This window comes from Denticeps clupeoides, chromosome 16 (assembly GCF_900700375.1).
Source record: "Denticeps clupeoides chromosome 16, fDenClu1.1, whole genome shotgun sequence".
Taxonomy (NCBI): domain Eukaryota; kingdom Metazoa; phylum Chordata; class Actinopteri; order Clupeiformes; family Denticipitidae; genus Denticeps; species Denticeps clupeoides.
The window spans coordinates 600,825-619,334 of NC_041722.1; the positions used below are offsets into that span (position 1 = coordinate 600,825).

Sequence of the window (18,510 nt, forward strand, 5' to 3'; positions counted from 1 at the left end):
ACCATCAGACCTCTTCAACTCATACAAAATGCAGCAGCACGACTGATCTTCAACCTTCCCAAGTTCTCCCACACCACCCCTCTGCTACGTTCCCTCCACTGGTTCAAAATACTGATGCTGGCCTACAAAGCCAAACATGGAGTAGCCCATCCTACCTCACAGCCCTTATTACACCTCGCACTGCACCTCGTATACTCCGAGCCTCCAGTACTGCTCGCCTGGTCCCTCCATCTCTGAAGGTAAAAGGAAAACATTCATCTAGACTCTTCTCCGTCTTGGTGGTGGAATGAACTTCCCCTCGAGGTCAGAACAGCTCAGTCACTGAGTATTTTCAAATGACAGCTCAAGACCTTCCTCTTTAATGAATATTTAGATTAACTTGTACCTTTCTTATTGTCTAACTTATGTACAGAATCTACAACAAGAGTGAATAAAAAGATTATATTCATAGTTGAGGGTCCTAATAAACTAGAATTGATCACTTCATCGATGGTAACTTGAAAGCACGTTGTAAGTCGATCTGGATAAGGCCGTCTGCCAAATGCCTTAAATGTAAATGTGAACAGAGGTGATTTCAGGGCCACTAAGAAGAGACTGAGCCTGACATAACCCTTCCCCATTTTTGTCTTGTGTTAAATGTGCAGGCTGCATGTGCATAAATAAAGCAGCTGCAGTTTGGTTTGTTACATCCCGCTCTCGTGTCTTCAATCTACTGGCGGGTGTGAACGCACACCGCCACACTAAAGGGGACCTCAGTGGCACCTTGGTGGTTCAGGATTTGAACCCGCAAACAGCGAAGAACAATGTATCTTGCGGTTTGAGTGCTAGCACTCTTAGAAGATTGCACTACAGTCGTAGTGTGGGAGGGAAGCGGATGCTAGCTGAAAGATGGTTCAGGACTTGCAGATGGTGCAAGTCTTTTATTTGTATGGCAGTAAAGATTGGTGTGGTGTGACTGCATCGCTCGCTTTGCTGAGATCTCTTCCAAGGGGTCAGTGTTGAACTGAATGGCTGAATGGCTACTAACTTCAAGTGAGTCCGTGCTGAAAAAGACTAATTCAATTCTCATGTTCGTCTGTCAGAATGACTGCAGAAAGGTGGCTCTCTTGTCCCTCAGGCCAGCAGTCAGCCAAAATGGGGACTGGAGTTTTAAAAATACGTGAGTGTTTGTCCCATTTCCATGTTAGTCGCATTTAAATGTTTCAGATAATCCAAAAATATTAAGTATTAGTCAAAGACAACACGTGTTGTAAATTTTATGTGTTATTATGAAAGATTTTATTATTAAGGGAGAAAAAGTCCACACCTACATGGCCCTGTGTGAAAAAGTGATAAAAACTTAACAGTGGTTCATTACACCTGAGTTCAATATCTCTAGCCACACCCAGGCCTGATTACTGCCACACTTGTTCTCAATCAAGATATCAATTAAATAAGACCTGCCTGTAGACTAAAAGATCCCCAAAAATTCAGGAGCAAATGAGAAAGAAAGTAATTGAGATCTATCAGTCTGGAAAAGGCTATATAGCCATTTCAAAAGCTCCAATGAACTACAGTGAGAACCATTATCCATAATGACATGGAAGAGTAGTGAACCTTCCCAGGAGTGGCAAATTTAATGTGAAGTAGTAGCTGATTCCACAGGCGGGGCGCAGCAATTGCGAAGGCTCTGTCACCTATCTGCTTAAGGCAAGATCGGGGGATGTGAAGGAGGGTATTGCCACTCGATCTAAGAGTAGGATTAAAATAAACAAGATATTTTATGTATGGTGGGGCCTGTCCATTTAGGGCCTTTATTGCAATCAATACAATTTTAAATGGAATTCGAAAATAAACCGGCAACCAGTACAGTAACACAAGAACTGGGGTAATGTGTTCTCTCTCTTTAGTATCTGTGCAGCCTTCTGGACCAACTGAAGCTGTTATAATAGTGACTGTGGGAGACCAAAATAGAGAGCGTTGCAGTAGTCAAGCCATAATAAAAGCATCTACGGCCTTCTCAAAAATCATTGAAATGTAAAAAGGGCTTAACTTTAGCCAAAAGTCACAGATTATAACATGACTTGTCTACAGAACATATCTACTTATCACCATCCATTACACCCAGGTTCCATACTGAGGACTTAACGAAGAATTCAAGGGAGCCAACGTAATTGGTGGCAATTAAAATCTCTGTTTTGCTGTCATTAAAATGTAAAAGGTTCAAAGCGTTGTAAGTCGCTCTGAATAAGGGCGTCTGCCAAATGCCGTAAATGTAAATGTAAAGCCATCCATTCTTTGATGTCATCCAGGCAGTCAAGAAATGGTTTTAAAAAGCTGGTTAATGTTTCTATTTGGGGGGCAGTTAGATTTGCATATCATCAGCATAAAAATGGAATGAAATGTAATTTTCTTAAAATGGTTCCTAGTGGGAGTGTGTATAAAGAAATCGACAAAGGGCTGTGGGGTATAGAACTGAGTTTAATACCCCACAATGTGCTCCCTGGGTCATTGATCACAACCGAGCCCCTACACCCAAGCTCTCCCTTTCTCCCAGTCCACTTACACCAACCAAAGCATCCACACCCCTCCTTCCCAAGTCCTCCAGCCTCTCCTGCATCATCAGCCATGTTTGCAAATGGGCCACATGGAAAAAAGCCAGAAATCTGAGACTTATTCACACCACTGTGTGCATGATGGAACATGTTAAACTATCAGTCATTAAGGTGCTGAAGGGAAAAGCGCAGGACAGGAGCTGGCTCCACATCTTAATGACGTTCCTTCTAATGACACTGATTGGTCAGGAATGGCTGCTGTGCTTTGTCTTTCTCTGACTGAATGACTGACAACAAGTACACGACCCGCATGAGCCTGACTGAAGGCAGTTCACCTCTAGCAGAAAACCTGACATTCACATACTTCCAGAACTGTCCAGGGTATTGTGGTGCTCCACTGAGCTTTCAGCTTTCTTTTGTACTTCCACCACAGCTCTTTCCATTCAGCAGACGTGTGGATTTGACTCACAGAAAGGGCATGGTTGCCCTGTGGACCTTTCCATTATTCTGACTGCATTGATCTCGGTCACAGATTATTCCTGACAAGTTCTGGTGGTCTTTTCTGCCTTGCATGATAGTATGAATTCCAGTTTATTCAGGCTGAGGCATCTTCTGCGCAAAACTAGACAAAACTATACATTTTCCTCACTGCACTACTCTCCCAAACCACCCAAGAATCCAACAACACATTTGTAAGAGGGGTTTACTGGAAACAATAATGATATAATATTTTGTGAATAAATTATTAAATTAATACAACGTCATTACAGTGATGGCCTAGCGGTAAGGAAACTGAACCATTATCAGAAGGTTGCCGTCTCGAATCCCAAACCTCAAAGGTACCACTGAGGGCTCCTTGAGCAAGCTATCGTCCCGACACACTGCTCCCCAGAAACCTTTTATGGCTGCCCAGGGAGTCACCGTGTGCTGTGTCGCAGTGTTTCACAACGTCAATCACATCACTTTCACGGCAAATACATCTAAGGCTAAAACTACTAATTGTGTGTGACTTAGATTTTGATCCAGGTTTTTTACTGAAACTATATTTGCAATGATTACCATGTTTATCATGACCTGTTTATAGGATAATGGTATGCTGTAAAATGACTGGCTGTGCAGCATCAGAATAAAAAAAGCCTTGGATGCCATCTGGTGGAAAAAAAGTCAAATGATCAGGACCCTTTAACAATGAGTCAAGGTCCTATGATCCCTGTTGATGCTACATTTTGGGTGGTAGGGTGGTAGTAGCCTAGTGGGTAACACACTTGCCTATGAACCAGAAGACCCGGGTTCGAATCCTGCTTACTACCATTGTGTCCCTGAGCAAGACACTTAACCCTAAATTGCTCCAGGGAGACTGTCCCTGTAACTACTGATTGTAAGTCGCTCTGGATAAGGGCGTCTGATAAATGCTGTAAATGTAAATGTACATTTTGGTTTTGTTTCCGGCCTGTCATTGAAAATGAAAAAAGTGAAGGGATTGTAATTGTGAAACACAGGACACAATTGTTGACAATCAGAAGGTTGCTGGTTCGAATCCCGATCTTCCAAGACTGAGCAAAGCACCGTCCCCACACACTGCTCCCCGGGAGCCTGTCATGGCTGCCCACTGCTCACTCAGGGTGATGTTAAAAGCAGAGGACACATTTTGTTGTGTCACCGTGTGCTGTGCTGCAGTATATCATAATGACCATCACTTGACTTTCACTACATAACTTAAACGGCTTTCATCCTTACACTGCAGCTCCCTGTAGCTTTAGAATATAAATAATATTTTAAGTGCATTTTTGTTTTATCTGTGTCTTTTTTTGTAATTGTTCACATTTGAAAATTTCATGCACTCACCCTTCCCAACCCATATGCACACATGAAATTTAATTTATTTTGCATAAATAAAATTTCACATGCAACACACTAGCATAGAATTTAAATATATATGCACTTTTATCATAATTTTACATGTCAAAAAGAATTTGTGGCTCATGGTGCTTTCTCTTTTGTGGAATCCCGCTCTAAATGGCTCTAAATGAGTAATGATGCACTTTTTTTATGGCAGCTGGCATGTCATTATAGAGTCTAGGGTAGTGAGGTTGGGAGGATTTCTTGCATCCTGCCACATCTCCTCTTTGATGGTAGAAGTGTAAAGAGTCTTTGAGAGGGGCGGGAGGGCAGGCACGGAATCTCTGATGATTGATCTCAGTACAATCTTCAGGCCATTACCAGACCAGTAAGACTACTCTTCTGCTCATTTGGAGGACAATTTCATTTAATCTTATCTGATCTAATAACAATTAATAAGGATGGAATGTGGAAGTAAGATAGGTTAAAAGTTTTTCTTTTGTGTAAGACTTGTAGATATCTGATTATTGTCCTTTGAGCAGACCTTGCCATATGTTCATAGATTTTGTCAATTGGTTGTAGTTTTGATCTGTTCTGAGAAACCCTGATTACGTATGAAGGTAGTATGTGTAATGGGAACAAGAGTTGAGCCCTGTGGAATATTACAAAACTTATGTGAGCCTATTTAACTTGTGTATAAAGGAGGCACTGTTATTCCTAATATGGGTTTTAGTTATTAATGACTGTCATCCACAGTAAATACTGAAAACACAGCAAGTAAGGATATTAATATAATAAGACAGCTGCTGCTGTCATATTAACAAAAACCTCAAAGTCTCTTGGCATACCAATGTGCACCACGGGACCAAAGCTCCAAAATAAGACGTAATGGATCAGTTTCCTGTTCATGGATTAAGCCTTTTTCCTAAACTAAATGAGAACGTCAAAGACTAAGCTTAAATCAATCAATGCATGGGAAATTTATTCTAGCATTTATATAAAAACAAGCTAAATTAATAAATTAACAAAGTCCAGTATTTTGCTTTATGAATATGAAATTGGTTACGACCACAGAATGACGGAAACATATACCATACTTGTATATGGTAGTATTAAAAAGTAACTCATTTAGTAATTTTCTGTGCTTTACATGACTGATTCATATATGAAATAGTAAATACAAGCAACAAGAATTTTTAAACCTATTATATTGAGAATCAGACAAAACAGACAGACAAAATGATAATGAAATCATCACATCTGAACATAAGAGTTAAACAGGATAAGCAGGACAAACTCTTATAATAACTGTAGACATTAAGGAAATTCAGTAAGGGAGGGGCAGCAGCATATAAACACAGGTACAAGATACATAATTATAATTAAGAGAAACATTAATATTTGAATATTTATATAGAAAGCAAAAAGGGCTTTAAAAGGTTAATTGGTACTTATCACTAAAAAAGGCACAAAACAATTAATTTTATAACTTCACAATCTGAACCAGAAAGGAAAGAAATGGCTTTAAAAGGTTAATTGGTGCTCATTATTTAAAAAAAAAAAAAAATAAACCAACAATTACGTTTCATAACTACATACTCAGAACCTAAAATAACTACATTTAGGAACTTAAGAAAAACCGTAACATAACATAAGAGGAAGAAAATATACATACACATAAAACTTTATTTTTCTGTGTTCCATTCGCATATGAATTATTTGATTACCAAATATGTATAATAATCTACTCTGTAGATAATGTCAAACTCCAGCACTTCTAAAGTGTTGAAACATCCGTAAAGCATCAGAAAAAGAGATAAGATGTCAGCTACTTGGATGTTGCTAATGAAGCTGCAAATAAGGATTAAATATATGATTATGAACAGACAGGACATTACACTAAGTATTTAAAAGCTGTTAAAAATCAAATAATTTGAGTTCTGTTTAAAATGAAATCCTGCATAGAACTAATATCCATGCTGTAGGTTCATGGGAACTGCTCCATTAAGTACTAATAAGATATAAATAAATAAATAATAAATATGTGATGTACAGAACTCCACCCAAAGATCCTTTATTTCCCACAATATATACTGCAACGTCATGTTAGCTGCAGACCCCTGTGGCTGCAAATAATGAAGGTGAAAGAACCCACCACCACAAAAACACTGAAAAGGTCAGAATCACCTACAAAGACTTTACGCTCCACACAGCACCGAAAACAAAGAAAGGAAACGCATAGACACAGGTGAACACCACTAATAATAGGAACTGTCATTTGTGCTGGGAGATGACTTGTGCCATGGAAGCCCCCCAGTGGAGTTGACTGTGGGCAGACTCAAGGTGCTGGCACTTTTGTGTTTGTTCTTCAAAGCAAAGTTCAGGAATGAAGTCTTCTTAGTTACCTTCCTGGACCGGGCATTTCGCTCCTCATCGTCATACGCCAGGCAGATCATGGAGTAGGTCTTGGGCAGCCCACCCGAGTATGTGGCACTTTTGGTTGGCTGAAGGGAGAATTCAACCTCACATTAAGATCTGATCTATAAACACTACATTATGAACGTCTTGAACAGTATGAACTCTATTCTGGTTCATAACTAACATTCCATAAAGGTGTGACCACAGAGAGCTGCTGCTGCTTGTAAACTAGACGATAAAGATATAATGAAGCGATTGTCACTGTGTGCACAGCGAAATTTGTCCTCTGTATTTAACCATCACCCTGAGTGAGCAGAGGGCAGCCATGACAGGCGCCCGGGGAGCAGTGTGTGGGGACGGTGCTTTGCTCAGTGGCACCTCTGTGGTACCTTGGCGGATCGGGATTCGAACCGGCAACCTTCTGATTACGGGGCCGCTTCCTTAACCGCTAGGCCACCACTGCCCCAGTAGGAGAGCAGAAGAACTCCAGGCCTTTAAAATATCGTTGGGATTAATGTAATCAAACTTGGGATCCATTGCACTCACCACAGGCAGGCTGCTGTCCATCATGCTGACCACCCTGACATCCACACCAGACTCATCCACATCCCTCAGAAGATGCATCACCTCACTCACGCCCATCCACTTACAGTCAGTGTCCCCCACTGCCACCAGGTAGTCTCCTTCCTTTAACCCATCAGCCTGCAGGATGAGAGAAGAAAAAATGTCCCCAACCGAGCAAGTGACAGCAACAGCTGATCAGTGCAGCTGTGGGGGAGCAGAAGTCCTGTGAGCAGGACCGCATTTAGCCACTGAAGTATTCAAAATGATCAGTGTGCATTTCTTTTGAAATTGCTCTGGTACCAGGACCAGTTAGGACCAGGTGTGGGTTGGGACTTTGTTTTTGTGAATAAAATAACCTGTAGGAATTAGCTTTCTGAAGACACTAGGACAGGGGCTCCATGTTACTCACAGCAGCAGGACACAGTGGGTCCAGGCTCTGCACCTGCACTGGAGATTCCCCCTTCAGTGTGAAGCCCAGGTCACGGTCCTCTGTCCGGACCAGCACTGTGCGGGGAGCCGTCCACCGCTGCCTGGCTGAAAATACGGAGAGGGGACCCTGAAATGGCATGAGGACAAGACAGACTTCTGTCAGCGGTTAGACACAGACTGAATGGAGCCCAATAAGTCCATTTCAGACATCTCAGTGCTGTGGAGTCTGCTGAATGGAGACATCTCTTCTTTTATCTTTTATCCTCCTCAGAGCTGGAGGCGCTTTTAATTTTTTTAAAAAGCATGTCCTTATACATTTACATTACATTTACAGCATTTATCAGACGCCCTTATCCAGAGCGACTTACAATCAGTAGTTACAGGGACAGTCTCCCAGGAGCAACTTAGGGTTAAGTGTCTTACTCAGGGACACAATGGTAGTAAGTGGGATTCGAACCCGGGTCTTCTGGTTCACAGGCGAGTGTGTTACCCACTAGGCTACTACCACCCCACCATATATATAAGGGTCAACAAGAAACACACTTCCCCAAACCTGCATTAACTAACAAATAACGCTTGTTATCAGATAGAAAGCCACTTATGCCCTCCCATAATTCCTGAGTGATTATAACATTAGTACAGAACTTTATATTCCAAAAGATCACAAGAGCTCAAGGTAAACTCTGAGCAACTCAGTGGTGTTTTGGAGAAAATATGAATGTTAAATAATTAGTATCCCACATACCAGATGGTGGAAAAAGTCTGTGACTTTCACCTTAGTAGACACAGGGACTTCCATCTCAGCCCTGTGCTCGGTTTTGGCTGGAAGAGGACAAAGGCGCATTTCAACAATTACCTACAGGCAGACTCTCTCAAATATTCCCCACTGCACGTTTCATTCAACTAAACCCCATCATTTACACAGAATGTCTGGAGCGTCCATGTAGTCGGTGAACTCATCCTCCCGCTCATGTTGGGCAAACTTGTCCAGTGAGCGATGGAGGCTGGCCTGCAGGATGTCGTGGAGGATGTCGAGGCGGCGCAGGTCCCGGCAGAGTGCTTGGGTGCGCAGCGCCTCCTCGTGGCACATGATGGCTCTGCGGAGGTGGGCTTTACCTGCAGGGTAACACTCCATGTATTAGATGCTCAATGTGCTAACAGCAGGAATCAAAACCATAAAAATAAATAAATCACCACCTGAACTTCAATACCAAATAGGCACTAGCTGAAGTTCTACTCTCCCATTCTCAACACAAAAAAAAAACAATATGACTGGACCGAAACAAAAGTAATTACAAGACTGTCCAACCTTGCCACTTTATTCTAGCGGAACCCAGCTGACCCCTGAACTGTGCCTCACCTATACGCTGCCTCTCTGCCCGTGCATGGAGAATGTCCAGTGGGGAATGTCCATCAGGCATGGCATCGTAAACCTGGGAGAAGGCCTTCTCCTGTTGGTCCTCATCATCACTGGGGCTGACTGAAGAGAGAAAAAGAGCAGCTCAGTCCAGATTCTGCAGCAGTAGAGCTCTGTCACCCTTTACGGTTACACACGCATGAGGTATACACAAAGTTCTGTCCCACCAGTCTTCTGTTGATGTCAGGGGGTCAAAAGGAAGGACAATTCACTGCACTTACGCTGATGGTCTATTAGGGCGGTGGACAGGAAGTAGTGAGCCAAGGCATGGTAGTGGTTGACCTTTACGAAAGCCATCGTAGACCAAAAGAATGGAGTGTTGTCTTTTATTGGCGGCTGGACCATGTTCTGGTGGACCTGACTGTATGTCTCACCCACCTGCAGGGATGAAACAAGTTCAGGGTCATTTTGGGATCGATTATAAATTGGCAACAGAGATGCTGCAAAAGAGAATGAGAGTGAAAAGCATTTCACGCATGCATGCACGCACGCACGCAGCTTTAAATATCATATTTGAATGGGTTATTTATTTATTTTTTTTAAATATTAATGCAATTAATGCCTGATGGCTGGGGATAGGCCTGTGACTAGTGTGGTTTTAGCAGTTACTGAAAGTGAAGTTTCATTTAAAACAGAAAATAATAAATAATAACACCAACAAATGGTAGTTAGTTTCTGATAGAGATAACTAACAAGCAATTATTTATAGTTATATTAATTTAAATCCTCATTTGCAAGGTTTGGGTTTTGGAAAACAATGCTGAGAGCAGCAAGGCTTGTGGATTTTTCCCCACCGATTACGCATAGAGATCAGGAGTTTTCAGATAAGCAAGCATAACAAACTCTGGATGGATGAACCCTGAGCCAATCCATGTTCAATGCGTAATACAAGCTGCAAAACAAGGTTTTTATATAATGCCCTTGGAGGCTATTATTCAATACCACATTAAACACACAGATTAGAACACTTAATCATCTTTATATTCAAGATCTGTCTAAATATAGAGTCCATATTCTCAGGCTCAGCACCTTGGCAGCCTCCTGTGCCATCTTGATCAGTGTGAGGAACTCGTTGCGAATGCCATTCAGGGAACTCTTCTCAAAGAGGCATTCCTGTGCCTGTGCCAGCATCATCTTGATGAGCATGTTCAACATTGCTGGGCTCATGTCATAGCTTGGTGTGTGGGTGAAGGTCTCCTTAAGGTGGCTCAGTACACCTGAGGGAAGACACACATGTACATCTAGAACGTCAATCGAAATTAACCCTACAGAACAGGCAATTATTGGAATATTTTCACTCACTATAACAGTCACAGAAGACATAAAACCGCATTTTCATTACACAGATGCTTAATTTGCATTTCCATTACCAAACAATAGTCTCGATCACAAGAAATTAGGAAAATATTCATCTTAAGATCCCCAACGTCGGTCATTTTTCTAGAGCAAATCTAGCAGACATGCAGTACAGTAAATCACTGCAGCACCATGAAGTGAAACAAACACACAGTCAGAGCAGGCATATCTGATCATTACTCATTACATACAGGAGTGCCATTGGTTTAGATATTTAAGCCATCTAAGCAATCAAAGCATCTCTCTTTTTAGTCACGCAGTGCTGCAGATGAGATGTGTGCACAAACCTGCAGCCCTCTGAAGGGCAGAGATGGCCTGCAGCAGGCCTTCCTGAGACTGACGGTTGCAGCGTGTGCCCATCTGTGTGTATAGGGCCGCCATGTTGAACAAGAAGCTGGCTCGCTCCAGAGAAATGTTCTGCTGGCAGACCGGCACGCCGGTGAAGGAGTCATACCTGCAAAGACCAACTGGGTTCATATGATGCTGTTCATAAAGTGCACTAACAGCTGCACAATTGAACCAAAACCTGAAGAAACCAGAAATAATATTAACATATAAAGCAAAATAACAAACATTGGCCATAACCAAATCATATGATGGACACACAACTGATGACAACAATGACATCAGTTTCAGAAGAATCATATTTACGTTTGCAGCATTTATCAGGCGCCCTTATCCAGAGCGACTTACAATCATTAGTTACAGGGACAGTCCCCATGGAGCAACTTAGGGTTAAGTGTCTTGCTTAGGGACACAATGGTAGTAAGTGGGATTTGAACCTGGGTCTTCTGGTTCACAGGCGAGTGTGTAACCCACTAGGCTACTAACACCCAGTGGTAGTATATCCAGGCCATTACCCTGGCCTCAATTCCACCTTCAATATTATTTCTAATGTTTCTATCTCAAAACAAGCAGCCCTAAATCATCATAATTAACTGTCCCATGTCCACAGTGTCATGAGTCTGAGGTGAAAACTGATCAGACATCTCAGTGCAAATATAAAATGAAATAATAATAAAAGTAGTGAAACTGAAATGGTTCCATGAATGCAGTAACAGTAATGTGGCCCAGTCCCAAAATCTATTAAAAGTCTGTTATACTTCTGTGTCTGTAGTAGTGACACATTTACTGTCAGATAAAGAGGATTATGACGCAGGCACTGAACATTCCAGGTTTAAAAAGTGAGAAACTCACTGCTGTCGGCTGTCAGGATTCTGTACTGTTTAAACTGATGAAGTGGAGTGATGCTGCATGACATATGAACACAACCCTGAGCTAATCTGTACTGCTATGATGAATAAAAAGTGGCTCAGTGGTCCATTGCGTGCCAGGTTGACGATGGTGGCCAAGAATTGCAAATCATATGAGCAGTTCATTTAAAAAAAATGTGACATTTAATAAAACATATGAAACATACAGAAAGGAGAGGTACTATAGAGCGGAGGTTTGTATATGTTAACTGCTCATTTACCGCACAAGCTCGACCAAATTTGACCAGACTTGACTAATTTATTTACAGCTCTACACTGGGACGTGTCAGGCACTCATGTGGTGGTGAGATTTTCTAGGACAGATGGAAATTGGATGTTGCCCCACATACCATGTGAAGAAGATGCCCATTTGGCGGTTCGGGGCAAAGAAGCGGCTCTCAACCAGAGCCAGGTGGCTGATGTAGCTGGCCAGCATTTGGATTCCCTCCTCATTGCGGCTAGGCGTGCGACAGGACTGCACCATAGAGGGAGTACTGAATTTAAATCACTTTTCAGGGGGACATTTGTTGGTAAGGCTGAAATAAAGTCCTCCTCCTCATTAAGGAAGTATGGCGTATATGAGCTAAATCTTTATATAACTAAATTTCATACCTGTCGTAGATCCATGAGGTCTGCAATTTCATGCTCAAAGTTGGAGCCTTCCTCACTGTAATGCTCCAGAATGAAGTCCTGAAGGGAGTCATGGTGCTGGATTTACTACACAGGAACAGACCACCCTCCACCCAAACACAGCCTGATTCCCTCCCAGCTTGAAGCCATATCAGGAGGAAGACAGTGGAGGCAGGAGAATGCTATTCACGCTCAAATGAGGCATGGAGTGAAATATATAGACAGGCAGTCCCACCACAAAAAAAAACTGCATCTACAGAATCCCTCAGAAAGTGAGAGAACCTTGCCCTGGTTGCTACTTCTTACCTTGAAGGGCACAGAGAAATCCATCTCCTTCGTCTCCTTCAAACCAAGAGCGATAAGGGGGATGCTGGATGTTTCTCTGTATGACGAAGAGAAGGGAAGAACCATAACTGATACTGACCCAAACCAAACCTACACGCACTGTTTATTTCAGCAGCAGCAAAAGAGCATCATTTTCAGTGTTTGGACAGTCCCCCTGGAGTTAAGTCTTGCTCAGGGACACAGTGGTACTAAGTGGGGTTTGAATTTGTAGTCTTGTTGTAACCAACACTCACCAACCCAGACAAATGTACATGACGAGGATGGGATTAGTGAAGAACAAGAAGTTTCCAGAAATGTCCAGCACTGTTTAGACTCCGAGCACCCTACAAAGCTGCATCTGACCTCAAAGGGACTTTGGAATAACCTTCAGTTATTTTAAGAATTTTTATACTTTGCCAGGTTGTGTGTGTGAGTCTGAATGACAGACATTCATTCTCAGGTGTTAATTTTGTGTGGTCCAAGCAGCATTCCTGGCAGCATTATCCATGCGGAGCGCAAAGATTCACAATGAACCAGCACTTCTACAGTGCCTGGAATATCAGACGTTCAGCAGATGTTTGATTGCTTCCACAGTAACCCACCCAAACCCATTTATCAGCGCAGCAGTGATCATTACAGAACATCCTCCTCCTCCTCCAGTACTGTGGGTGTTGACACCAGCTGTTCCAAAACCGGTTAGACCAGTTATTCTCTGGTTAGATCGCTTACCTTAACAATAAACCAGGTCCTGTGTGTTTCAGTGTGAGAGAGAGAGAGAGAGAGAGAGAGAGAGAGGAAAGTGGACACTCACTGCACATTCTGGTAGACCTCCACTGAGCTGTTCAGACTCTCTAACTGTTCCTTCAGGAGCTGCAGGTTGGAGTTGACGTAGCTGAGCTCGAGGAGGACACTTTCTTTGACCTTATTGTTGGATGTGGCCCTGGGAGACAGAAGGGTGGCTTTGAAATACACAGGTCTAACATTCTTTACTGGTTTGATCCATTGGAAATACAAAACCTGTTTAACAGTCCAGTGTTTCCAGTTAGCGTGTAAAAAGTCATGACACTGAGCTCATAACTAAACCACGAAACGACCACATTTTTAAAACTTCATGTTCCGGTTTTACATGACCCATCTATCAATGTCTCGCATTTCCGCATCGCCATGTGTCTCATCATGAGGAGAAGAGACAAACACCTACACATGAAGAAGTGTTTGTTTGGATAGTGTTGGGTGTGCCACAGTTCATGACTGAGGGTGAAATAGCAAATTTGCTGAGACAAACCCTGAGCCAAGAACCAGTCAGACCAGAGTGTGAAACTGGAACAAAAATAGGGAGAATGTGTACTCAGACGTACACATAATCAGTCACATTTTACTAATGTTGCTCTCCATAATCCAGCACCAACCCAACTCTAATATTTACAGAGTAATCTGGCCAGAAGACCAGAAAGAGGGCTGATCTGCGGTGGGACTGTCTGTCATCGTGTCCATACGACACAGAAACCGGCAGCAACGTCCTGATGACAAAAGACGACTGAGGGAAATCTAGAGCTGAAGAATTTAAACCCCCAAAAAAACACAGCCATCATCATAGGTACAATTCAGAGTTCAGATTACAGACACTGCTCACTTCTACACGATCTACGCTTAATCCGAGAGTTAATCCTAGTCCATACCCCGCCAGCAGAACATGCGTGTGTGGGTGTGTACCTGAGAAGGTTCTCGGCCCCAGCCCTCATCCTCAGCTCTTTAATGATCTGCTGGTTGAGGGCGGCTCTCTTGTTCTGCAGTTTGCTGCGCCCCGTCTGGGCCAGAGGATTACAGCCCTGAAACACACAAACATCGAAAATGGAGGTGAAAAGGGAGCAGAATGAAGAACTGTGACACTAGGGTGGATAACACACCTGAAGGTTCAAACCCCACTTACAACCATTACGTCCCTGAGCAAGTCTCCTGGGGGACTGTCCCTGTCACTACTGTCTGATAAATGCCATAAATGTAAATAAGACAGAAGACATTTTATTGGTGTTTAGCAGAATAAACAGGACATGGCCTCAGACCAGAATAAGAGACCTTCTGCTGGGTGCACATGATTATAAAGAAGTGGCAGCCAGCTGAACCCTCATCAGTGAGTAGGAGGAATGCAGCGCAGGACAAAGGCCCTCAGTCTTGCTCAGTAATTACGAGACACAGACTAACGAGCTCCCAAAAACCTCTCCTCCCAAGCACAAAGCGCAGACAGAGCGGGGATCTGTGGAATCTATCTGTGTTCTGGGGCAGATCACTTGGCCTGCATAGTCACCACCACACACGAGCTCCACAGGAACCCAACACCAGGCTGGACAGGAAGAACTGAGGGTCCGCGGCGCGTTACAACCACACACAAGCTCCACAGGATCCAAACACCAGGCTGGACATGAACTGAGTGTCTGCGCCAAGTCACCACCACACACGAGCTCCACAGGAACCCAACACCAGGATGGACATGAACTGAGGGTCTGCGCTGCGTCACCACCACACACAAGCTCCACAGGAACCAAACACCAGGCTGGACAGGAAGAACTGAGGGTCCATGCCGCATCACCATCACACACGAGCTTCACAGGAACCCAACACCAGGCTGGACATGAAGAACTGAGGGTCCGCGGCGCGTTACAACCACACACAAGCTCAACAGGACCCAAACACCAGGCTGGACATGAACTGAGGGTCCACACCGTGTCACCACCACACACGAGCTCCACAGGACCCCAACACCAGGCTGGACATGAACTGAGGGTCCGCGCCGAGTCACCACCACACACAAGCTCCACAGGACCCCAACACCAGGCTGGACATGAACTGAGGGTCCGCGCCGAGTCACCACCACACACGAGCTCCACAGGACCCCAACACCAGGCTGGACATGAAGAACTGAGGATCCATGCCGGGTCACCACCACACATGAGCTCCACAGGACCCCAACACCAGGCTGGACATGAACTGAGGGTCCGCGCCGAGTCACCACCACACACAAGCTCCACAGGACCCCAACACCAGGCTGGACATGAACTGAGGGTCCGCGCCGAGTCACCACCACACACGAGCTCCACAGGACCCCAACACCAGGCTGGACATGAAGAACTGAGGATCCATGCCGGGTCACCACCACACATGAGCTCCACAGGACCCCAACACCAGGCTGGACATGAACTGAGGGTCCGCGCCGAGTCACCACCACACACGAGCTCCACAGGACCCCAACACCAGGCTGGACATGAAGAACTGAGGATCCATGCCGGGTCACCACCACACACGAGCTCCACAGGAACCCAACACCAGGCTGGACATGAACTGAGGGTCCGTGCCGAATCACCACCACACATGAGCTCCACAGGACCCCAACACCAGGCTGGACATGAAGAACACGTCACCACAATTAGTCATGTTGAGATTGATAATCTGGCTCAGGGCCTGCGGCTGCTCCTCATGACCTCACTGGGATATTTAAAGAATGTCTTATCATCTCCACGGGCCACAGGAACTTTCTGGAGACGCTTATCTGGACCCACCTTGAAACTCGCCACAGCCCTCACGCATTCCACAGATGGCAAAATCACTTTCCACCGTTATTATTAGGAGCTACAAGAGCAGCTGATAAAAAGAATCCAGAAATGAAGAACGCAAGGCTGAAGTTGACTCCCTGAAAAGACCCGCATCCCCCCGGCTCATTAAACGGAATCAGGCCTACAGGCTTTTTTACCGCTGCGTCTTCCGCTTTCTCTGGCCAGCTGCTGCTGCTGCTGCTTCTCCTGCTAAAATCTGGTGCTACAGGGAGAGAGCAGCTGCAGAACCTCCACTTCTCCTCAAACACACCCCACCCAGGCCATCCAGGCCACCCAGGAACAGGCACGGACGCACCTTTTTAAAATAGCCATTTTCCGCCGCTATAGTCGTATTGCATCCGCTGGAAAACAGGGCGTCCGTCATGACGGAGCTCTTGGCCACGGCGTCCATGAAAGGCGGAGGGAGAAGAAAGTTCCGGCGAGCTGCTCAACAACAGGTGCGCGTCTCCAAACACTCCACCGCAGGCAGCGCCAGCTCCGCGACTCTATCGCCACAGCGGCGGAGCCACGCCCCGGCCGTGACGTCACGTGCAGAGCCACGCCCCGGACCGTGACGACAGAGGGAGTTGCTCGCGAACAGCGTAATGGCGTGCGTGCTGACGTGGTAGCGGGATATCTGATTAAAACAACACGTATATAAAAGTATATTGTACATTTGTGGTACCATGATCAGTGCTGTTGTCCGTAAAATGTTTCCTTATGAATGAGGAAAACATATTTCGGTTTTTTTCGGTATCAAGAGAAAGTGAAGTATGTTCGATGCATCTGGTTTTTCAGAGTCGCCTTTTTTTACCTTCGTGACTGCTTTGTTCACTGCTGTCATCATCAAAAGCTGCTTGATCAGATGCTCATTAACATGAGTGAATGATAAGAAAGTGTTCAGCATAAACCTTCAGGCCTGTTGGAAACCGTACCTGCTGGCTTTTGCTGCCATCAAAGGTTCAACTTTGTTTTAGCCTTGTTTGCTTTTATTTTTGTCCTATAATGTTTCCTATAACTGTTTCCACTCTTTCTAACTCGTTTCATGACTTGTTGTCTCGTGTACTCAAGCTGTTGTTGTCTGTGACTGTACTACTGGCCCAGGTCAGATGTCTGGCCGCGCTGCGTCTAGCAGCCAGCTTACATCCAACTCGTGCTGCTGCTGCTTGTAGAGTTGTGTAACCCAGTCTACCCAGTCACAACTAGGTCTCCACCGAACTGCAGCCACGAATGTGTGGGAGTCTGTGCTAGGGAGTTCAGTATCAGGGTGATAAAGCTGTGAGCTTTGTATGCTTTCTTCCACCTTCTAGACAATATGCTCACTGAATACAGTTTATATAGTCACAGAGGTTCATGAAGGTTTGGCAACACTTTATTTGCCTACTTATCTCTTTATAGATAACATTAACAATGAGTCATTACATATTTCTGCTACCGAACCCAAGCTACCACACTATTTGTTTCCATTAGTGTTACTATGGCATCACTAATAGCAATTCTATTCTTAATGTCTAGCCTTACAACCAGGATCCAACCAGTCATTACTGCTATACAACCAGACGTTAAAAATAATCTGTGTTATAATTTTAGTTTCATCATTACATGAACTCACAATGCTTAGTTTGAACTGGGGCAGACAAGGCTGTGCTGTAACAAGGCTGTGCCTTGTACCAGTGACTTAGTTTGTCTGAGAGGTGGAAGAGAGTGTGAACAAGAAAATTTTGAGTGAAATATCTCAAAATTATTAAATTTTAACTAAAGCCACTGACATCAAATCAGCAATAAAGACCATTATCTAATTTTACATATACATATAACGTACAAATTCATGATCATCAAAAAAATGTCATACCTACGCCTAATGGAAGTACAGAGCAGAAAGTATTCCATGGTGGGTTTTTTTTTTTAACAAGCCTGTTTTTAATAGACTGGATGCATTAGATGTACTCTGTAGCTGAATACACTGCTTAGTGTGATCTGTTATTCAGTGAAGTAGCACAAATACAAAACCAAGTCTTGTTAGCTGAATAACTGACCTATATACCCATTATACACTACTTTCCTTTTTTTGCACTATGAAAATATGTTTTGAAACATACACTTGAACACTGTCACCACACAAACTCGTGCATTGTCATATGTGCCTCAGTGACCCTGTG

General features: G+C 43.9%; 1 protein-coding gene across 2 annotated transcripts; it reads right to left on the bottom strand.

Moving 5' to 3' along the window:
• Nucleotides 1–5,564: 5,564 nt before the first annotated feature.
• On the bottom strand, nucleotides 5,565–16,903 carry rhpn2 (rhophilin, Rho GTPase binding protein 2). Of its 2 annotated transcripts, none has more exons than XM_028957193.1 (15): nucleotides 16,668–16,903; nucleotides 14,478–14,593; nucleotides 13,576–13,704; nucleotides 12,747–12,822; nucleotides 12,423–12,500; nucleotides 12,161–12,285; nucleotides 10,845–11,011; nucleotides 10,231–10,418; nucleotides 9,423–9,579; nucleotides 9,145–9,264; nucleotides 8,706–8,900; nucleotides 8,560–8,606; nucleotides 7,765–7,911; nucleotides 7,338–7,493; nucleotides 5,565–6,877 (listed from the first exon to the last, which is right to left on the bottom strand). In XM_028957193.1, the coding sequence occupies exons 1-15, from the start codon at nucleotides 16,761–16,763 to the stop codon at nucleotides 6,632–6,634; spliced, it is 2,043 nt and encodes a 680-aa protein (XP_028813026.1). In that variant the 5' UTR covers nucleotides 16,764–16,903; the 3' UTR covers nucleotides 5,565–6,631. The 2 variants fall into 2 exon arrangements, with proteins under 2 accessions (XP_028813026.1, XP_028813025.1); XM_028957192.1 differs by having other exon boundaries at nucleotides 8,530–8,606; nucleotides 16,668–16,902.
• Between the last annotated feature and the right edge of the window lie 1,607 nt (nucleotides 16,904–18,510).